Source organism: Hydra vulgaris, chromosome 11 (genome assembly GCF_038396675.1).
Source record: "Hydra vulgaris chromosome 11, alternate assembly HydraT2T_AEP".
Lineage (NCBI taxonomy): Eukaryota > Metazoa > Cnidaria > Hydrozoa > Anthoathecata > Hydridae > Hydra > Hydra vulgaris.
Window position 1 is genome coordinate 47,570,294 of NC_088930.1, and position 24,974 is coordinate 47,595,267.

The window sequence follows — 24,974 nt, forward strand, 5'->3', positions numbered from 1 at the left end:
AAATAAAAAGTGACATAAATGCAACGTTTTTTAAAAAAGATAAAAACCAGGTTGAGTTATTGAAAAAAAAAAGAACAAAGGAAAAATCGCTTTAACAACTTTTCGCTTTTAAACTTTTCCCTTAAACGACCCGCTACCAAACAAGAAGCAATTTGTTTACTTTAAACATGAAGCACAAACTTTTTTTGTTCTTCATAAGGGATATAGCGATAATAAAACTTAGATCTAATTTACTTGACGTTTTAGTAAAAAACTATTTTTATACGCAATATCAAATATTCTATTAACTTTTTTTTTTTTAGATTCAATTTTATTTTTGGGTGCGTTTACAGACGTACTAGACGTACCCTACATCTGCCCCTAAAATTATACACATTATGTGATTATAATAGTTCGTAGGAATAGAAAAAATCAAGGCAATATGATGCGGCTTCTCCTTTTCTATTTAGTTTATATGGTTTAACTGCGTTGTTCGTTTAATGTTTAATTTCCATTTAGTTTGTATGGTTTAATGCGATTCTTCGTTTTATATTTATATTGTAACTAACTTTTGTATATTTGTATGTTTTGAATGTTTTTTGTATGTTTGTAGAATAATTCGTTTCATATTTAGTTTCTACTTAGTTTAATTTATATGGTTTATGGTATTAGTATGGTCACTCTTTTTATATTCAGTTTATAAACAAATGAGTATATACGTTTTAGTAAAGTTATTCTTTTAGTATTTAGTATAAATTTAGTTTAAGTTAATACGGTATACTATAAATATTCGTTTTCTATTAAATTTATTTTTTTTTTTTTTTTTTTTTTTCTTTCGCTGTTTATATAAAATAAAATAATAAAATTACAATGAAACTTTTACGTTACACAAAGAATATATATAAGACAGACAGGAGCTCAAAGAAGATACGGATGACTGGTGTCACCACAATCTTTTCATAGAGCCCCTTTACAATAACATTTAAAGCCCACATGGCTTTAGTAAATTTACAATAAAACATTTTTTCTGAAAAATACTACGTGAAGAATAAAACTCAATAACATAATTTACAATAACATTAAATAACATTTAAAGCCCACAAGCCTTTAGTAAATTTACAATAAAATATTTTTTCTGAAAAATACTAGGTGAAGAATAAAAACTCATATATACATCCTCATATATACACATACACATACACAAACACATATGCAAACATACTTACACACATATATATAAACATACACGCATAAATATTAGAAGTTAAGGAGATGCAATTTCATTTGTCGTTTAAAAGAGGAAGTGCTTTTCAAATCTTTTATATTGTTATTTTTTAACTGATTCCATAATGACGGACCTTGGTTAATAATTGAGAATTTTGACACTTGCGATTTTACTCTGCTCAATTGATAGTTATGGTTGCTATTTGATCGAAGATTGTATTTTTGTGAAAACGCCGATGTAAAAATATCAGAAAATACTTTTGGCAGCAAGTTATTCTTATATTTATACATAAATATTAATATTTGAAGCGAATTAAGTTTTGATATATTTAACACATTCATGTATTTCATTACAGGGGAAGGGTTTTCTAATCTTTTTAAATAGTTAACCGCTTTACATGCGTGGTTTTGTAGCCTCTGTAATCTTATTAATTTAGTTTTGTGTGTGTTAGCCCAAACAATATTAGCGTAAGAGAGATGACAATGAACAAGACTGAAGTAAAGCATTTTGCGTGATTTATAATCAAAAAAGGCCCTAGATTTATATAATACACTTATAGCAGAAGATATTTTTGCTTCAATAAGACTAATATGTTTTTTCCATGATAGGTTCTCATCAAATATTACTCCCAAAAACCTTGTATAATTTACTCGATTTATTTCATTTTTATTAATTGACAGTTTTGGCAATTTTAACGGAAGATTAGTTGATTGTCTTATTTTATGGAAGAGAGTAAAACTTGTTTTTTTACAATTTAATGATACCTTATTAGCTATAAACCATTGGTTAAAGCTTTCCAGTTCAGCGTTCATTGTTTCGAACAATATTTTTACATCAGAATTGCTGTAGAATAAATTTGTATCGTCTGCATACATAATTGACGATATTTTATGAGAAGCTTTATTCATATCATTAACATATATTAAAAATAATAAAGGTCCCAAGATCGATCCCTGTGGGACACCGCAATCAATATCAAGAGCTCCTGACTCCTCCAGGACAACAAACTTTTATTCAGGACAACAAACAAATTTTATTTAAGTTATACGGTTTAATGATGTTTTATGTTTTGTTTTTAGTTTATATTTATTTTAATTTTACACGGTTTATTGATGTTATTCATTTTAGGGTGGTGCAGCTGTTCGTTTTATATTTAGCTTACATGTAATTAAATTTAGTTAAAATGGTTTGGTAGCAGGAAAAAATCCCCCTGAGAAAAAATTCCCCTGGATTTTTTTTACAACGCATAAAATAAACGATATCAATAAAATAGTTGTTTATAATATTAGTATTTTATACATACACATTAAAATACGAACAGAACCTTAATCCTTCATTTTTCATAAATCAACTGACAAATAAGTAGAACATACAAGGAGTGTACATATATCGACTGACAAATAGATAGAACATGCAAGTAGTGTACATATATCGACTGATAAATAGATAGAACATGCAAGGAGTGTACATATATCGACTGATAAATAGATAGAACATGCAAGGAGTGCCGCTAAATTGACTGAGGGTTTTGGTTTGAACAGGCAATCTATCATTTTCAAAGCAATATTTTTTTAAATAATTTAATTTTGGGGGGATTTTTTCCTAAAACCAATCGTTTATTGAAAATATTTGTTTTACATTTAATTTACTTTATATGGTTTAGTGAAAATAATCGTTTTTTATGTTTAATTTTTATTTAGTTTTAATTAATTTTATACATTGCAGTCCAATTCTTTAGTCTAAAACTAGTTTGTTTAATTTGAACGCTTAAGGCCCGTAGTAAGTTTAATACATGGAAAGAATAGGTATTACACTAGAGAAGGTATTTTCAACCCAAAACTTTTCACTTACAAGAAAGAAACAACAGAACCTTTTTATGTGTTTGTGTAAAACTTTGCATTAATAAGTACATAAATTAGACTGAAAAAAATTAGAAATCTGGTTAGAAACCTGGTTAGAAATCTGGTTAGAAATCTGGTTAGAAATCTGGTTAGAAATCTGGTTAGAAACCTGGTTAGAAAGCTGGTTATGACAAGAATAACCATAAGTAGTTTATGTGTTAAAACCCAAACATTTATGATTGCCATCGTTGTAGTAAGGATAATATGATAAACCAATTAACATAGTATTACAAAATTCCTCTAAAATGTTATATATAAAGCACAACACCAGCAGTATTATAACAAACAACGATAATAAAAATATATTATAATAGAGAAAGTACGAGCAGAATTACTTAAAGAAAGAGTATTAAAGTATATCAGCGTTAAAAATAGTTCGTAAATTATGTAGTAAAATACCAGATTCTCGTAAGGAAGTGGATATAGTATTGCCCTTACAAGGATTCAATACTCTAAAATATGACGTTTGAATATTTTAGAGGTGGGTTTTACGAGCTTTCTAGGAATGCTCATTCCTAAAAAGCTTGTAAAACCCACCTCTACGTCCGCGTCAAGCCTTTTTATGTTACAACATTTGAGAGGACATACATTTAAAAAGATACACACTGGTATATCTTTAAGAGAGTTAAATTATGTAGTAAAATACCAGATTCTCGTAAGGAAGTGGATATAGTATTGCCCTTACAAGGATTCAATACTCTAAAATATGACGTTTGAATATTTTAGAGGTGGGTTTTACGAGCTTTCTAGGAATGCTCATTCCTAAAAAGCTTGTAAAACCCACCTCTACGTCCGCGTCAAGCCTTTTTATGTTACAACATTTGAGAGGACATACATTTAAAAAGATACACACTGGTATATCTTTAAGAGAGTTAATAAAAACTATTGTGCAAAAGGTAGTCTTAAGGGAATAGACCTAAAACATAAAACCTAATAACCAAGTGAGTGTTTAAAACAAGGACATATTTGTATGAACTAACTCTACCTATAAAAAGCTTTTGTAATTTTTTGTGTAAAAATCATCTAATAATCTCTTGTCATTTTGTAAATAACAAATATATTAGGTACATGGTTATCAAACAAAAATGCTAAACTCAAAATATCAACAAACCAGACCTTTTATACATTTTATTTTGAGTTCTCAATACAGGACATCAAAATGTAATAATGAGCCTATTATACTTTTTTGATTATTTAAAATTAAGCGAGAAATTTTCTTAAATTTCGGAAAGAAAAGGCTATATTGAGGCAAAATTAAATATTGTTTTGGGTTGACGAAAACAAAAAAAGAATTTCAAAAGCGCTATTTTATTCAGAAGTGCTTCAGTGGACAAACTTCCGTGAACAATTTTAAAAGCAAAAATACAAGTGTTGTTACCGACTTCGACTAAATTGACTAAAAGTCGGCTGGACAAAAGTAATCCACTTCAAAAAACCGAATCGTCGATTTAATTGTCTATGGTGTTACAAAAAGTCGAGTAACTGCCTTAACATTCTAATATCTTTTCATTCGATTTAATTTCAATTTCAAACTTTTGCTTGTTCATTTATTAACAGTACATGTGCTACTATAACTATTACATATTACAGTCATTTTTTTACTCTCTTAAAGTTTTATCTAATTTTAGCATCTTAGCTGTTTTTCGAACTTTATTTTTCACTCTATGCTTGTGATTTTTATCAACACTTTCATACAGACCGTTCCAAGCTTCGAGACCTTGTTGAAAACTTAATGGCGAAGATTTAAAATCTAAATGCCACTTTATAATGTTGCAGTGTATAGCAGAGAGGTTTTGATGATTTAGAGCAACCTTTGCGCAGTTGTTAGAGTTCTGGCTTAGAACCCAGAGGTCCGAGGTTCGACGCTGGCTCTAGTTCAATAAACAACATTCGTAAGGAAGGAGGCGTGAACTTTTGAGTTAAATGCTCTTCCGTGGTCCTCTTTGATAAGATTTTCTGGATAGGATTTCTGGGAGCACCTTAAAAACTACACAGAAAAAAAAAAAAACTGTATACCAATAATTTAAGGTTTCTTTAATCTGTCTGGGTAAAAAGCCCGTCGCCAGAGCTGGCCTGCTTGCACAACTGTTGTACAACAATTCTACAACTATTGAAAACCAAGCTTTACTTTTGATAAAAAAAAACATCAGAGGAATCCAATAACTTGACTAAAAAATTAGGAAATCATTATTGCAAGTCAAGTCGCGATAATCATTTGCAATAATGATTTCTTATTTTTTATTAGTCATTTTTATAAGTCATTTATTAAATGACTTATTTTTTTGCATTCAATAAATGACTGTTTAAAATCCCGCTACTAAAGTACCGTAAAAACACCTAATTTTATTTTTATTTTTTTATAAACAAACTTTAACAGTATTAAATTAACACAATACAAATCAAACGATAAAAAAAATAATTCAAAAATTTATTTACAATTATTTTAGCTTTTAAATTGAAATCTAACCAAAAAAATGAGAAAATAGCAAACTTAGTTTTGCAAATAAAATAAAAGTTGTATAAGCACTATTTTGTGCTAATTTGACGCTGAATAATATTATGCAAAAAATTGTATAATATTAATAATATTGAATATTGCATAACATTAAGTATCTATAATATCTACAAAAGAATATCTAAAGAAAAATTCAAAATGAGACAGAAACAAACAAACAAAAAAAACTTATTTCCGGATACAAGTAATTATCATTTGCTCTCGCATAATCTACAGTATTGGACAAAACATTTGCAACCAACATCGAGCAATGCTAAAAAGTGTTCCTAATTTTACATGTCTCAAAAACATAACGAACTATACTACCACAGCAAACAGTTCAGGAGTCTAGAGTCATAGCATGCCATGACATGAGCAATCAGCTGACAGGTGACAGCACACAGGCAGAATTTCGTTGACAAGTGCCATTTTGCAGCAGACAAAACAAGTGCAACTTTTTTGGTTTGTTTCATTTTCTTAAGTCTGGTCCGTGTCAACGACACGGAAGTTTTTTAATAATTAAAGGAAGTATCCAGAAGTTTCCAAAAGTTTCCAGAAGCATACAGAAGCTTCCAGAAGTTTCCAGAAGAAGCATCTGGGAGCATCTAGTAGCATCCAGAAATATCCAGAAACACTCAGAAGCATCCAGACGCATCCAGAAGCTTCCAGAAGCATCGAAAAGAAGCATCTAGAATCTTCCAGAACAGGTTCACACAGGTTCATTTTACTAAATAAGAGACATGTAAACCGACATGTAGTTCAGTCAGTATATGGAAGTCAATCAATCAGTATTATCAAGAAAGTTTATCGAAGTGAGTTTTATCAAAGTGTTTTATCGAAGAACATCAATACAAGAAGTGAAATACAACAAGTGTTTCATTACATCAATACAGTCCACATCCAACCAAGACGTTGTGTTCCACAGAGCATTATTGTATCATCACAAGGTAAACGTAACGCGGTAAGCCTTGAGAAGCGTGATTATTTATTTTTATTATTTTTATGACTTCAATTGCAAAAATGGCTCCCGACAGTCTTGGATTGGAACTAAGAAAGGAAATTATTGGCGATTACGTAAGTGGAATGTCACAAAAAAGTATTTGTGATAAATATCGCGTGAAAAAATGGACCGTATCAAGACTATGTTCCAAATATCGTTCTACGGGGAAGTTGGCAGCAGATAACAAAGGTGGAAGACCGCGTTTCACCACTTCTAGAGACAATTCTATGATTGTCAGATACGTCAAGAAGGATCCCTGGATATCATTAGTCGAGATACAAAAACAATTAGAGCTGTCTGTATCGGACCGAACAATCAGACAACGTGCTGTTGAAGCCGGATTGTTTTCTCGACGCCCTGCAAAGAAACCGCTGATTTCACTAAAAAACCAAAAGAAAAGACTCCTGTTTGCTACATCTCATATTGACTGGAAGGTGCAGAAATGGTGAACTGTCCTGTTCAGTGATGAATCGAAGTTCAACATCATTCGGAACGATGGCATTTGCCGTGTACGTCGACCGGCCGGAAAACGCCTCGATTTATGTTACTGTCATAAGACCGTGAAGCATGGTGGAGGCAATGTAATGGTCTGGGGGTGTTTTTCTGCTAACGGTCTAGGGTCTAATACATCGAAACGATGGAATAATGGACCGTTTCATGTATAAAAATATCCTGAAAGATGTTATGTTATCTCATGCTGAATGGAATATGCCAATAAACTGGGTTTTTCAGCAAGAAAACGATCCGAAACACACTGCAAAAGTAGTCAAGCAGTGGTTTCAAGACAACCACCTATCGGTGATGGATTGGCTGCCTCAATCTCCGGATCTCAACTCTATCGAGAACCTGTGGGAGATCGTCAACCGCAGAATTAATCGTGAAGATATTCGTAATAAGGATCAACTGTTCGAACAAATCCAAAAGGCCTAGGCAGCGATTCCACAAAGTTTCATTGATAACCTGATCGAATCTATGCCTCGAAGATGCAAGGCTGTGATCAACAACAAAGGATTCGCCACGAAATATTGATAGCGAAATACAGCTTGGTCAACATTTTGTCGAGTTGCACTTGTTTTGTCCAGAAGGAAATCAACTTTTTTTAATACTTTTGATTAATTTATTAATTTTCGCGTACAAATAATGAACTTTGTGATGAATAAAACTTGAAGAACTTTGTCTCTAAACAGTTACATAGTTATTTCTCTCAATTGAAAAAATGCAGCACTTTTATATAAAGAAACTAAATTAGCATTATTTGGTTGCACTCGTTTTGTTTGATACTATATATGTATATATGTATATATATATATATATATATATATATATATATATATATATATATATATATATATATATATATATATATATATATATATATATATTATAATTGGAAAGGTTCAATTTCTTCTCGATTCGGGATTTTATTAATAATTTTAGTATTTAATCTTAATTAATTTAAAAAAAAAAAATCTGTATATTGGAAATATTGGTTGTATTTATATTTTTATACGGCAAAAAATGGAGAGAAAAAGAAAAAAAAAAAATCTTGTGTATGTAAATGTGTTAATTAATTTAATTCCAGATGCATGTAATTATTATTTATTCACCCATAACTTTGTGTATATGAATGAGTTTGTGCGGCCGTGGCGCAGTGGTTAGAGCGCTTGCTTTATAAGCAGGAGATCCAGGTTCGAAACGAGCTCTGGACAAACTTTCGCGTCACGGTATGGAAGGAGGCGTGAACTTCCTGGTTAAATGCACTTCCGCGGTGCTCTGTGACAAGACCGTTAGGACTTCTCCGGGCACCTAAAATAAAAATTGAAAAAAAAAAAATTTTAATTATAGTTACAACGTATTTATATAAATGTCTAGAAAAAATAAGGGACTAGGTGGTAAGACAAACCTGTCTTCTTTATATATATTATGCAACAAAGAACTTGTTCTTAAATATTTGTACGGCTAAATAAATGAATTAAAAAAAAAGAAATTGTTTTGACTCCATCCAATCCGTTTTGCTATTATTTTGATAAACATTTTCAGCGCCACCTATGCACAAGCTTTTCATAATATATTTTTTGCCAGTTGTAATATAACCTCAGCCGATGCTATAGTTTTGGACGAAACCAATTTTTTTTCTTTTAAACATCTTTGCTTCCAACAAGGCTGCAAGCAACCACTAATTAAAGTTGGAAATTACTGGAGGAGAAATGATGAAGATTGAAGAGACAGACGACTTAAAGGATTGCAAATTGTATGAATCAGTGAAGCAAGATGAAGGAAGCGAATTCCAAAGAACTGATGTTCGAGGAAAAAACTAGACGAATAAGCGTTTTTGGAGCACTTAGGAACAGTCATAGAACAAGGATGAGACTTAATTGAATGACGAGTAACACGAAAATGAATTTTAGTAGATGACACAAGAGACGCCAGCTCTTTAGAGCAGTTCCCATTATAGTATTTGTAGAAAAGAGAAAGAGAAGCAACTTACGACGATGTGATAATGGTTGAAGGTTGGCTGCAAGAGCAGGTCCAACTATGTTTACAATGCGTTTTTGCATCTTGTCTGAAAGAGAAAGGACACCATTAGAAGAACCGCCTCAGATATGGCAACAGTATTCCATTCAAGGCCGGATTTGAGATTTATAGAGATAGAGAATAGAATCCGAAGAAAGAAAGTGTCGAGCTCGATAAAGAGATGCAACCTTAGCAGATGCTAATTTTTCAACAGAATTGATACATGGTTTCCAAGAAAGATTGGAAGTAAGAGTTAATCCTAGAAGATGAAGGGTAGATGACTCATCGAGAACATTACCGTTCATAAATACAGGAAGATCTAAATTATTGCGATAACGATTAGCTAACAAAAATTGAGTTTTATCTGTATTGAAGTTCACCAGCCACTTTGAGCCCCATGCTGTAGCAAAAGTGAGATCCTTTTTAAGCTCAAATGCCCTCTCCAAGCAAACAAAGAGTATTGACTTCTTATCACGACTGGAATAAATGGTAGTATTATCAGCAAACAACGCCACCTTAGATGTGAGAATATCTGGAAGATCCTTAATGTAAATTAAAAAAAGGTATAGGGCCAAAAATAGAATCTTGAGGAACCCCTGAAGTTACAGAATAAGAAGAAGAGTGCTGTCCATTGAGGACAACTTTTATACTATGATTCGAAAGGAAGGATTTAATAATCTTAAATTTTTACCAGATACAACATAAGAAGAAAGCTTATGGAGAAGACCAGCATGCTAAACTTTATCAAAAGCTTTAGAAATGTCAAGAGCAATGGCCTTAACCACTCCACCTTTATCTAATGAACAATAAAACCTATCGGTTATTACTGTTAGCAAACCAGCTGTAGAATGAGAAGATCGAAATCCATATTAATGGTCAGAAAGTAGGTTATTAGATTCAGATAAAAAATTAAGTGTTTGTTAATTAAAGATTCAAAAACCTTGCTTATGATGGGAAGAAGATTAATGGGACGGTAGTCAGACAATTCAGATCGCGCTCCGGAATTTTTGAAAATAGAGATAACAAATGCCGCTTTCCAGCAGGCTGGAAACAAGACTCTGATAAGCACTTGTCTAATAGTTTTGAGAGTATAGACGACAGCTCCGGAGAACACTTCTGCAAGACAATAACAGGTATGTTGTCCGGGCCACAAGCTGAAGAAGAGTCTAAGATACAGAAAGCTGGATGGTTTTAGATACAGAAGCTGGAGTGATACGAATGTCAAGCAATGGATCAACCTGTTTGTTGGCAATATCAGGTAGAACGCAACTAATGGAATCAAGAGATGATATTGATAAAAAGTTCTTACCAAACAACTCAGCTTTGTCTTTAAGTGAGGTGACAAAGTCTGAACCATACAAGAGAGGTGGAAACAAAGATTTGTCCTTATTATTAATACTATTAAAGATTCTCCAGAAGTCACGAAAGCCTAACTTATGAGATGAGATTTCATGACCTGAAAATAGCGGGCTTTGGTGTTAGACAAAACTTTACAATAGTTTCTCGCAGTAATAAACAGACGTCTGTTTTCTGAAGATTCGTTTTGCTGATAAACATGGAAGTAACGGTTTCGATTGGCAATCGCAGCAGCACAGTGTGAGGAAAACCATGGAGGAGAGTGAGGCTTGACCTGGAATTGTCGAGAGGGAATAAAAGATTCCATGCCAGCCTGAATCCACAAAGTTATGTAAGAAGCACAATTGTCGACAGGAAGACAAAAGATTTCTACCCAAAGGTCATCACAAAGAAAATCGTGGAAAGAATCCCAGTCAGCTTTAAGGTAATTGTAAGAGGTACGATAATAGGGGGATTCAGGTGATGAAGAAGAATGAGATATTAGTTTTAGAGAGATCAAACTGTGATCAGAAGCAGCTAATGGTGAATGTGGAGAAGCTGAGCACTGACTAGTATCAGAAATAAGACGAGTAGAGAAAGTAAATGATTCGGATTGTCTGAAAAGCAAGTTAAAAATTTGGAAAGTTGACTATTTGAATTAGGGATGAGAAAGACAAAAGTTGTGGACTTTAATGTCTGCAGAATCCATGACAATAGATCCAAGCCATTCGATGAGCATTAAAGTCACCTACACAACAATATAACCTGATGGAGAAAGGGAGAGGGCTTGATCAATATGATCATAAATAACATCAAAAAGGGTGCAGTCTTGAGATGAAGTAGAGCGATATAGAACAAAGAGAAAGGCAATAGAGTGAAGTGGTGCTAAACGAAAGCACATAAAAGAATAGTCTGTGGATTCAAACCTAGTTTTTCGACTAATGGGTGAACTCTTACGAATGTAAATGCACAGGCCAAGCATGTGACTATTGGAGTCTTTACGAATTAAGGGAAGATAGTCATCAACACTAAGATCGCAAGATGATACAGCTGAACTTAAATTAGTCTCACAAAGAGCAAGTAGGTCTGGTGTGTTAAAATGTTACTTCGAAGACCACGAATATTAGTGAATGGTAGGTTTAGAGAACTTGGTGATGATAATGGTTTTTTGTGTTTTATAGTTTTTGGTTCTTTATTCATTTTTAAATTTGTTGAAGAGCTTGACTTAAAGCATAGATAGTACTCAGAACACTGTTCAATATGCCCATGCAATTGCCACATTACTAATAATAAACCCTAAACGTAACAAAGGGCTCCAAGTGTGACCTCGGCAATGCACACCAAAAGTAAAAACAGGGACACCATCCATGCGCAACATGGCACAGTCAATACTTTGATATTTTTCAGCTGTTGATGGAATCAGCCTCTCTGAGAGCTACCACAGAGTTCGGGAAACCTGACTACCAGCCGGCCAAAGAACCATAAAACTGAGTTTAAGAGTTGTACCTTCATTAAAAGATAATGGCATAAAACAGCATGAGTTGCCTAGTCATAAAAACAGAGACACAAGCAAAACCCATGCATTGAGTCAAGAAGATCCAGCATTCAACATCCTAAACTGGAATCAATGTAAAAAAATACATCTGCGATAGCCTAATAGCTGATGAAGGGGTGCGAGGCTGATCAATAGATAAAATCTGTTTGTTTAGGAGGCCTTCTACAAAACAGTAGCTGGATGCATTTACCATCTGCCCAAGATGAATGTTATCGAGACACCATCTCTAGCCTTTACTCAACCAAGAGCCCTAAAGCAGGGGGTGTTTTAAGTTGAAGTTGGCATCTCCTAGCCTTTGCCTAAAAAGGCGTATCCTACAAGGCAACAGGACATGAAGCAGATTGTACTGGGTTACATGTTACCAGTAGCAGGATAAGCTGATCTGACCTGAATGGATAGGGTAGGAATAGTTTGTTTGGTTTGTTCCTAAATATTTTGAAGTTCGCATCAGTTTGGTCGTAAATAAGGTATATAAGGTATCGTATTCGGTATATTTCCTATCTCTAGTTGCTGGCCACCCTTTTCCCTTCATATTGATATATTTTATTAACTAGATGTCTTACTTGCGGTATTTTACTGAAAGAAAAGTGAAGCCTCTTTATATTTGTTACTAAATACAGCCCGCTAATTGTAAGAAGGGCAAAAGCTGAAGCCGATGCATAGAATTTAAAAGTTAAAAATGCAAGTCAAATGTTCTTAATAAATTAAAGATAATTCATAAACGTTTTAACTTATTTAAATGTGTTATATGAGCCTGTATATTAAAAAGTTTTAACTAAGAATTACAATTCATAAAAAAATGCTTCAAAGTTTAGTTTCACTTTTGTATTCAAATTTTATCTTTCTGATCGGAAATGAGTTTATGAATGGGGTATTTCACTAAGTTAAGTAACCCGGAAATAAACTAATAGGGCAAACCGACCTATTAGTGGCCACGTCCTATTAAGAGCCGCTTTTTTGAGGGCTGTTTTCAAAGATTTTTTAAACAGGTTGATCAAATATTTGGATTTTTTCTTCAGCTATTTGTACTATAAATAATATGCAATATATATTTTTAGCAATAGTTTATAAATAGAATATTTATATTATGTTGAAGAATTCGTTTTTTTTGGGGAGGCATTTTTTAGGTTCAGTTATTTAAGTAGATTTATTTTAAAATTTAAGTCATATATTTATCTTTTAAACACTTTGTTAAGCTACAAATAATAAGTTTTAGAATTTTAAAAGGCTTTGTATAGCAACACTCACATTGCCCAATTATTGTCCACATAATGTACCATATTGTAGCCATTACTTTGTTTGTTTTTATTTTTATTGTAAACTTTTATTGACACAAGCATGATATTAAGAAATTTATTTAATTTACTCACTTAGGTATTCAAATAATTATTTCTTTCATTTGTAAGGTAGAAGTTTTGTTTTGCAACAGTCTTGTTGCAAAACAAAATAATAAAAAAAATATATTTGAAAAACTCAGACTAATAAAGAAGCAAAGTATTGTAACCTAAGTATTAGGCTTACTTTAGGTAGTGATGCTCTATTCTTTAATGATATAAATTGTTATTATTATTATTAGTATTATTATTATTATTATTATTATTATTTATATATGTGTGTATATATAAATATATATATATATATATATATATATATATATATATATATATATATATATATATATATATATATATATATATATATATATATATATATATATATATATATATATTTGTACGCATGTATGTTAATATATTTAACATGCTTATATTTAATTCGATTAATATAAGCATGTTAAATATATTAATATACATACTTATATATTATTCAATATAATATTCCCAGAGCAACACTAAGAAAATATCTTAGAGGAGACTCCGTAATTGGAGTTAGACCTGGACCTCCACCAAAGTTACCAAATTATGTAGAAAAAAAGTTAGTTAATTATGCCACATCTAGAGCACATAGCAGTAATGGATTTGGAAAAAGACAATTTATGAAATATGTCTCACAGCTTAGTAAGAAATACAAGATAAAGTTTAAACATGATACCCCATCAGAAAAATGATGGCGATTATTTAAACAACGCCATAAAAATATGGTTTTAAGAAAACCTGAAGGAACATCATCTGCTCGACATCAATACACGTCAATCCATAAAGTTTCCAAATATTTTTTAGCACTTCAACAAGTTTTTAATAAGTTGGGTACTTATGTTATGCCTACTTTAATTTGGAATATGGATGAGACTGGACTTCAATTAGACTTTAAACCACCCATTGTTGCAGCACAGGGTGCCAAACATCTTTAACCTCGCACTTCAGGAAAAAGAGAAATCATCACTGTTATTGCTGCTGTGAATGCAGCTGGTAAAACTATTCCACCACATCTAATACCAAAGGTAAAAAAATAAAATTACTTCAAGCTTTTAATAGAAGTGATGCACCAGTTGGTTCAAAATGGAGTGTTAGTGAGACTGGATGGACAAAACAAGGAATAGCATATCTTTGGTTTACAAATACATTTTTGCCAAACATTGGAATTAACAGACCACAGGTATTAATAGTTGATGGCCGTGATTCTGACAATTCATTTGAGTTATTATCAGTTGCTATTGACAACAATATTGAAATTGTTGAGATGCCAACACATTGCTCTCACTTGTTGCAGCCATTAGACAGTACTGTATTTGGTCCCATGAAGACTTATTACAATACTTGTTGTAGTGATTTAATGAATACTCTGTTACAATGAATAAGTCAAACTTCTGAGGATTGTTCAAGAAAGCTTGGGATCATGCATTAACTGCTGCTAACATTATTTCTGGTTTTCAATTATGTGATATATTTCCCTATAATCCTTCTGCAATTCCATATGAGGCCTACTTGCCCAATTCACTTTACTCTGACAAGTTAATAGGGAATGAGAATTTGCTTAAATCAAGCTTTGATTTCTTTAAAAATGATACCATAAATTATTAATCTGGAATATCACTAAACAAAACTTTTAAAAAAATGGGGATCCCAATTCAAATTGTACTTTTATCGATGACGTTGATACAAGTGAAACTATAGGTATCGTGTCTGAATCAGAAATTCTGAATGTAGATTTAGATAAACTGGATAATGATACAGCAATAATGTTATGGAATAGTTGTTTAACTCCAGAACATTTGAATGCTTTTAATTTCTGTTATCAAAATGGTTTTGATATTTCTGATAATTTGTATTTAGCATACAAAGACTATAAACCAGAATGCAATCAGTAATGTTTCTTTTGATCTCTCATTAAAAGAAGCTGTTGAAACAATTCCTTTATCAATAGAAACAGATATTCACTCTGTCTCTATACAAAATACTAGTGTTGATTGTTCTAATCCAATATCTATTAAAACAAGTTCATTGAAAAGTACCATTGACAATGATCATGATGTTCTCTCTTACCCAAATTTTGTTGTCGATAAGTCAAAAAACAATAGAAATACTAAACAAAAGTATTTTGTTCTAACTTCTCCTGAAGCTATGCAAGCCAAGTTAAATGATCTAAAAAAGAAAGAGGAAAAGGTTGAAGCTACAAAACTAACAAAACTGAAGCAACTTGAGGCAAAGGAAAAGAGATTAAGACTGCAACAGGATAGAGAAATAAAAAAGCAATCAAGACTTATTGATTTTGTTATTACCCAGTCGGCAAATTTAGTTGTAAATGCGCATTAGAAACTCGTTTAAATACGTATCGATGTGGTATGCATGTTAGCCATTTTATCGTGTCGAATACGCATTAGAAATACGCATTAGATGCGTATAAAGACAGGTATACAATACGACGCCTTCTGAGTATCAAACACGCATTTGAAACTCTTGTAAACACGTATAAAACACGATAACCAGAGAATATTCAATACGATATTTTCCTGGTATTACATGCGCATTTAAAACTTTCCAGAATACGCATTATTTACGAATATTTGTTAGCCATTTTATAGTGTCAAACGCGCATTAAAAATAGACATCAGATGCGTATAAAGACAGGTATACAATACGACGCCTACTAAGTATCAAACTCGCATTTAAACACGTATAAAACACGATAACCAGAGAATATTCAATACAATTTTATTAACTAATATGAATTCATAACATAATGGTAATGACTAGCAGTAAGCAACCCGTAATACGGGTTATGAGTTATTAAATCATTAATAACAATAAAAACACATTAACAACTTGATATATTATCTAAAAAATTAAATACAAATTTATCTATAAATATTTTAACTTTGACTCCCTATCAGCAACGTCATTGCTTATAGTGAACGACGAAGACCGCATTAACATCAGTTGAGTTCTTTTTAAAATCTGTCACAACACAGGTACCAGAAACGCTAAGTCAAGTAAAGCCTGCAAATACCTAAAAAAAATTACAATTTTTAATTACAAAAGTACAATTTGCATTTTATTGTTAGTAGAATTAGGATAATAATAACAGAAAATATATATTCCGTGACTACAGAATAATTAAAAAAGATTATAAAAAGGCTAGGCAACACAATGTAGTAACACTGGCAAATAACACCACAACTTAATAAAATATTTTATTAACTTAAATACTTGGACTGAAAAGATTTTATTAATTACAATATTTGAACAATCGTGAGACAATTATAGTTAAACAATTTAAACAATTATACCATAAAATAGCAAGCAAATCGTAAAATATTTCTTAGAAATTATCTATTTTTTTCATTTGACTACTATTTTCAAGTTGCCTATAAGCCTTTACATTAATAACTTCGTTGAGCCTAATACTATCTATTTCAATTTAACTATTATCATTAAACATATTAACAGTAATCTTACTATTGCTGCAACTGAATAAATGAACGTAAAAGAATCTTACAAATTGTGATCTTTTCTAATTAAAGACTTTATTTAAACTTAAGATTTATTGAAATCCATATCTTTTTATATGTTTACATACATTAGTCGTTTATCAAAAATATTAAACAACATTTATTTACATCAATTATTTTTAATTAAAAAAGAATCTAGACTACATTGCACAAAATTATTTTTACCTTAATGCACAAAAATAATAAATGCACCACCTTGTATAAAAAAATGAAGCAATGTCAATCAGTATATTTTACTCTAAATTAATTATTTAAATATATATATATATATATATATATATATATATATATATATATATATATATATATATATATTATATATATATATATAGGGGAACATGGGGTAAAATGACAAATGGGGCAAGATGACGACCTACAGTTATCTCTTAAGCAAAACTAAATATAACAGTTGATTTTAGCTGAAAGAGAAGTAGATTAATTTTACTAGATTTATCAATGGTTTCTTTTTAAATATTATTTTTGTGACGAAAGCTAAGTATTAAAAAAGTTTTTCTGACATTGAGAAAAAATTTTTTTATCCTTGTTTGACTTGATTTATTACATCGCTACATCACCAGCTAAAGGTAAGTTTTAATTTTTGGGACAGACTAAGATACAGGCGTTTTTCGAAACAGTTGTCATCTTGCCCCATGTTCCCCTATATATCTATTCACATACCTTTAAAAAGTGGTATTACACTTTACACAATGAAATATGGAAAAACATCATCGTTTTTTCAACTACTTTCAAAAGGAATTTATTTATTTTTTCTAGTCTGTTATTTTTTCTAAGAAAGAATATTTATATAGATACAGAGAAATATAAAATATACTGAAAGATTGGCAGATTTATGTTTATAAACTTTTGTGTCAACAAATTACAGTCAGTTTTCCATGTTAAATACATAAAATATATATCTAATATAACATAAACCAAATCTCAAATAAATCCAATATAAAATAAAACAAAATAGTAAACTTACTCAAATCAGGATCAGTTATACCGTGTGAAGTAACTAAACAACACTTCAGTTCTTTTCAATTGCTCTAAAAAATAACTTTCAGCTCTTTCCAATTGCACTAAAAAGAAAAAAAAAACTTACTTAGATAAGTTGCCAAGTTCTTAAGAATCTGAAAACAAATAAGTAAAAAAACAAAGAACAAACAAACATTTATTTGTTAAAACTACTATATTTAAACAAATTAAATTTAAAAAAAAAAATTTTCAGCTCAAATTTGCTTGCATACCTTGCTTGTAAAACCATGTGAATAAGAAACACATTTAGAAAAGCCTAGAAACTACTTAAAGATGACATATGCAAAATTGAAGTTTGAACGTTGACTGGACTAATTATTAGCAGATGTTTTTAAAAAATTCATAAAGATTTACATATATTTGTTCTCTTATATTGCATAAATCCATCATATGATAAATCTGACATGAAAAAATGTAATGGATAAGTAAATATAAAAAAAAACATCATATATGAATCACAAATCAAAATATCAGATAGAGATAAGATGTCATGATAAGAGAGTAGTAGTTGTTAAATATTGTTATTTCATGTTAGCTTTTAGAAAACAATTCATGTTGGTACGTCATGGTTCTAAAAATTCAAATTAAGATATAAACAAAATATATATATATGGCAAAATGATTTTTCTTGAGTGGCTTTTAGTGAATGATTAAAAGCAGTGACTTTCAATAATAAAACCACTTATAATTTTTAACAATAGACACCAACATAAAGGTAAGCCAAATGTAACAACATTAGTAACATAAATAACAACTTTATGCAAAATCTTGCTCAACACATTTGCCAAGTCACACACTTTGAAAACATGATCCATAAATATTATAAGAAGTGTTTATATGTTATATAAATTTAAATAAATATATTGTGTTTTATAGTTAGTATATATGTTTATACTATGTTGTTTCCATGTCATGGAAACAACATAATATAAGCATATATACTAACTATAAAACACAATATATTTATTTAAATTTATATAACATATATAAACACTTCTTATAATATTTATATACACAATAGATACATTTTACACTATTTTAAAAATACATTTAGAAAACAATTATACAACACATATTACCACATACATATATTTATCAAAAACATTTTAATTTTGAACATAATATAAACATATATGCAAACTACAAACATATATAAATTGAATTGAGTGAACAAAAAATTTAAAAATAACATGAAAAAATCTAAAAATTCATATTAAGAGATTAAAAGATTCATATTAATTTATATATAAAGACATATATCTCGTAATAAAATATCAAATTATAATCATATTTAATTTAAATCAAATACTTATTGAATAAAGAACAAAAAAACAGATAAAAGAACTGCAATCCTAATAACAAAATTTAACGTTTAGCAACAATTAAAATGTCAGTGTTGGCTCAAAATTTTAACTTATTTTTCTAACTTTTCTAAAACAGAACAAAAAAGGTAATAGCATAACAGAAATAATAATAATAAAATAATAATCAACAGAATAAAATAAGCAAGGTATGAAATGATAGGATTTAACGTATATTTGAATTATATTAATTTAGGACTTCATTAAACTAAATTAACAAATTTAAAAGTAGTATTAAATATTTTTATGATAAAGTTTTAGTAACTCTTTTAGTGCAATAAAGTACTGTAACTGTACTGGAGATAATTTACTAAATTTCTCAAGAGAAACCTTTTTAATTTAAATTTTGTTTTCGCAATTTCAGTTTAAGCATGCGCTTTAAAAGCAAAGATTTTCGTTTTTCCATTTTTTGTTAATATTTGATCAAAATCAGGTTCGATATCATATCCGATTTCGATCAAATATTATAAATACGTATTTTTGATAAATAAGTGGTATTGAACTCGAATTCGAAACTTAAAACTAAATGCGTATTTTTCTGGTATCAATGGCGGTATGTTATACGTGATCAATACTCCAAGTATTTACAATACTAGATATGCCGACTGGGTAACAAGTGAACAAGTTAATACTTTTTATCAAATTTTGTTAATACTTTTATTTGTATTTCTTGAGTTTTGATTGATAAAATTTCTTTGAATCAATATACAATTTTATAGATACAGTTTTACAAATAGTTTTTTTCTTTTGAAGTTATTCTGCCCATTGTTGGAGGGGGGTACTTATGTCTAAGCTAGTTTTTATTGAGTAATTATACCGTTTAAGGTGGAAAACTCCTCAGAAATATGAAATTTTTGAAAACAAAAATTATTTTCTTGTTTTATGCAAAATTTATCAGAGATTCACAATCTGAAAACTGTTTTTGAAAATTCGCTATAGATCTTCATTAAAATAGATTTTATTGAAACCTAGTATTTTAAGCTTCCTTAACCGCTATAGCAACTATACTATTTTTTACCTTTACTAAAAAATAGTCCAAAATCCTATTTTTTATATGAAAAATATATCTTATCAAGTAAATTGTATTTTCCATTGTTCAAAACAACTTTAGTATAAAAACAGTTACTGGAAAGCACATAAATATATCATAAATCTTCAACAATGGCTAAGGCTTGCAGAGACAAAGAACTAAAAATAACAAAAGGAAAAAAATATTTAATGTAAAAAAGAACTTAGTTGTAAATAATGTTGATATGGATGTAAATATGAAATCGAATATTGTAGATATGAACATATTAATGTTACTACAAGTGTTGTAAGTGATGTAAATGTAAATATGGAGAAACCAGTTGATTTTAACTTAATTAATTCTGATGAAATATGTGCTTCTGCTAGAAAAATAAAAAATATTTCGTCATCAAGACCAAAGTTATCTAGTAATATGATTTCTGGATACCGTTTTATAGATTTAGAAATACTAAATTCTGTAGTTTCTACCTTTAGATTTCCTAAATGAATGTTATCTAAGTTGTTTTTCTCTGAAAATGAAAACAAGAGAAAAGGTCTTGCCTCTTGTCTTTATGTTAACTGCTGTGTATGTGACTATTCAGGAGAATTTTACACCTCAATAATGAATATACAAAAAAGTTTTGATATTAGTACTAGGGCTGTATATGCTATGAGATCATGTGGTCAAGGCTATTTTGGATTCTCAAGATTTATTTGATTAATGAAATGCCTATTCCAATGACTGCTAATAATTATAATAAAATTGTTATAAAACTAACTAATGCAGTAAAATCTGTAGCTAAAGACACTATGATGGGTGCTGCTCAAGAATTAAAAGACTTGAAGAGTAATCTTATTTTAAATTCTATTACAGACCATGTGCCCAATGTTATTGATATGCCCAGTATCATGTGATGGCACTTGGCAGCGACGAGGTTATTCTTCAAACAATGGTGTTGTTTCTGTTATTTCGATGGAAACAGGCAAAGTAATAGATGTTGAAGCTATGAACAAGTTAAGTATACAGTTTGATTTTTTTTTTCTAGGTTTGCATATATGCATATATGCATTTATATGTTTGTGTGTGTATATAAACGCCCACCTAATTTGATATATATGTATATACAATACATATATATATATATATATATATATATATATATATATATATATATATATATATATATATATATATATATATATATACATATATATATATATATATATATATATATATATATATATATATATATATATATATATATATATATATATTACATACTAGAAAGATTAGTATTTTTTGAAATAAATTCTATTTGATGCTACATTAGGGTGTGTCGATTTTTTTTTTTTTTAATATTAAAAAAGAGTAGTGAAAAAATGTAAGTTTACAATTAGTTAACTACAGGAAAACTTTCAAAACCAAATTCTAATAAGTGCTAGCTCGGTAAATTTTGATTTTAATATTTCACATTTTTGGTTGTTTTAGACATTAGTCATTATATTTAAATTTGCTTATGGAATAGCGCTGATAACTTTTTTTATCAATTCACATGGTGTACGTCATACACCATGCATAGGCGTAGGAAAAGAGTAAAAAAATGAAAAAGTATCTATAACAATAAAGGTCGAAGTTTTTAGCTATTTAAACATTTTTGAAAGTCTTTATCTACTTCCCTACAGTTTTTACGAGGGTTGCCATATCTTTTTTGCTTCTATTTCGTGACATTAAATGTCTATCTACAAGCTGAGCACGTATATATGATTCTCTTCGCTCATGTGTGTAAACATGGCTTGCAGCTTCAGTTACCAATTTGACACATCTTTCAACTGACTGCGTATGAGAGTTCCAGTGAGGAACTTCCATAGGATAGTTTAAAAACTCTTTGATTGTGGCAGATGTAAGAGGGCAGGTAAGTGGAGGCTCAGTAACACTTAAATTCCATGTCTGATAGCTGCTTAGCATTAGGATTTATTTCTGGTGTTTTTCTTACTCTGAGACTACCATCTCCAACTTGAGTTACCTCATCTCCTATTCCTCGTATAGTAAGAATTCTGTTTACAGCTTCTTTTCTTTCTTCTGCATTTTTATGCTGCAAAGCATAGATTGTAAAATTGCTTTAGAATGTGCATACCACGCTGATCGTTTAATTGTTGGCATAACGATATCTAAAGCATTGTTACTCTAAGTTCTAAGTAACTATAGTTGATACAAGACATGTCTAGGTCCTTCAACCCAACTTGAATGAACTTTTATATTAAACCAGTTAGGTATATAAACACTAACAATAAAATTTACAACTATTTCTAAATTATCTAGATTTGTACCAGTAAGGCCATGATTAGACACCCAAATTCTGCAAAATCGAAGTGCTGTTGTTAGCCATCTACTGTGACAGACTGGTCCAATTTCCAGCATTGCTAACTTGATAGGCAGATCTCCAGTCTTTATTGCTTGACAAGTTTGATAAGCATAACTTTGGCCAGTGCTTAAATCCTTTACAATCCTCTGACAGAGATAAATCAAAGGGCCTAAATTTATTTTAACATAGTTGGTATTGATTTCAATCCCAGTTGCTGTGTTAAGCATTTTCCCAAGTGGTCCTGACCATTTATTATGAGAAAACATTGGACCATCTAAATGTTCAATTAAATGTCTTAACCCTAATTCTCCAGTATGTAGATCACAAACAATTCAAACTAATCTTCTATTTAATTTTTTTTCTACCCATTGCATGACTCCGCCCGCCCAACCAGTATTGACATTTGTGCTATCTCCTCTAATAGCCATGAGGTTTTGATTTTGATTTTTCCTGTTTAACCAGTCAACTATGTGATCTGCAATAACTTCAGCTTTCTTTTTATTATTGGTCATATCTGAAACAAAATGAAAAAGATAGTCACCACCAGGGTCTTTTACAAAAGAGTAATGTTCTTCTTTAATCAGACTAGGAAAACTTCTTTTATTTACCTCTATAAACATTTTTGTGGCATCTACTCTCCCGTCAAAAAAAAGACATGACACAGGGTTTTTTTCTAGGTCTACCTCAAACTGATTGTTTAATTTTTTTGCAAATTTTTCCTGAGCCCTTTTTACCTTGTTATGATCTATAATAAGATGGCAATCACTCTTGCTTATAATCTTTGCATCTATCAAAGTTGCTGTAGCTATTTCAGCAGTTTCTCTTAAACTTGTATGGTGTCTCATACTGGCCAGAGCAATATTTTCAATACTCATGGTATTATAAATTGAACATGTTTTCAGATTCAGAACATGATTCAGAGAAAATTTACACTGAGTTTGATTATCACTTTGGATTGTTTTCTGACCACTGCCATCTTTAAATGATGAAGAGCAGCTGTTTATATAAATTCCTTGAACATTTTCACTATACTCATAATCCTGAAAAATTAAATAAATTGTTTATATTTTTAATCTGTATTTAGACTAATATTGTATACAACTAAGAGTTTTAAACTTACTTGCTCAATATGTGGCAGTAAAAGAGATAAGGATTCATTCTTGTGCATGCAATCGATTTGTTCTATTTGATTGAATGTTTCATCTGGCTTTAAAATAAGTAATTTATGTAAATATATATATATATATATATATATATATATATATATATATATATATATATATATATATATATATATATATGTATATATATATATATATATATATATATATATATATATATATATATATATATATATATATATAATATAATATATATATACACATACATATGTTTGAGTATGTGATGTAGTTGTTCAAGCTTTCTACTTAAGTAGTTACCTTATCCTCTTTATTTACTTCTATTGTTCTTTGTTTTTGTTGTTTTATTTCAATTCTTTTGGATTCTTTCCTATCTGCACCACCAATATGGAAAGTTTCAAAACTGCCTATTTTAGTCCTCTGATAGTGGATGAACTGAAGCTCTAAAACCGGTATTTTTTCATCTCTCTTACATTTACACTTTATATGAATTTTTTCCATACATTTTGAATCACATTTGTACTCTGTACAAAGGATTAGTTTACATTTGCAAAATAAGATGTCCACAAGATTGTCAAACTTTAAACTAAATCTTTCTTTTTCAGCTTTTTTACCACGTCCAATACTAAAATCAACAGCTGGTTTCCATAAACATTTAAGTTTTTTGAAAATTGTTTTTTCATGAATAATAACAGGATATGTAAAAAGTGTACTTGCTTTCAACCATTGGCCAAGTAAAGCGGGTAACATATCAGTAACTAGATGATCTACAGTATAGTTCCTAACATTTTTATCATTAATTTCTCTTAAAAATATACCATATCTTAGCATATCTCTAGCTGTTGGAAGCTCAGATGTATAAAGTTCTTTTCCACGAGATTGCTAACATAGCTTTGTAATATTTTAATAGATAATGCATTCCTTGTTCTTTTTGACATTTTTATGTCAAAATGTTTCCGGAGCTTTCCTTTTGGTCCGTATTTATGACGTATTAATTACTTTTCAAAGAAAAAAAATGAAAACTTGCGAATTATTGGAAATAACCAAAATAAGTGAATTAAGAATCAAAATTTACCAAGCAAGCAATAAAATAATTTCATTTTTGAAAATATCACTTTTCTTAAAAAATGGCGAAGTTATATTTTTTCACTACTCTTTT

The 24,974-nt window shown here is 30.0% G+C and overlaps 1 protein-coding gene and 1 long non-coding RNA gene across 2 annotated transcripts; both read right to left on the reverse strand.

Annotated features, from left to right (window-relative positions):
• Positions 1–16,211: 16,211 nt before the first annotated feature.
• Positions 16,212–18,341, reverse strand: LOC136086712 (uncharacterized). The gene is made up of 3 exons (XR_010641526.1): positions 18,157–18,341; positions 17,892–17,988; positions 16,212–16,407 (listed from the first exon to the last, which is right to left on the reverse strand). It is a non-coding gene; the product is annotated as an uncharacterized LOC136086712 (long non-coding RNA).
• Positions 18,342–21,927: 3,586 nt separating this feature from the next.
• On the reverse strand, positions 21,928–24,781 carry LOC136086713 (uncharacterized). The gene is made up of 3 exons (XM_065809019.1): positions 24,116–24,781; positions 23,797–23,883; positions 21,928–23,716 (listed from the first exon to the last, which is right to left on the reverse strand). The coding sequence occupies exons 1-3, from the start codon at positions 24,644–24,646 to the stop codon at positions 23,009–23,011; spliced, it is 1,326 nt and encodes a 441-aa protein (XP_065665091.1). The 5' UTR covers positions 24,647–24,781; the 3' UTR covers positions 21,928–23,008.
• Positions 24,782–24,974: the final 193 nt, after the last annotated feature.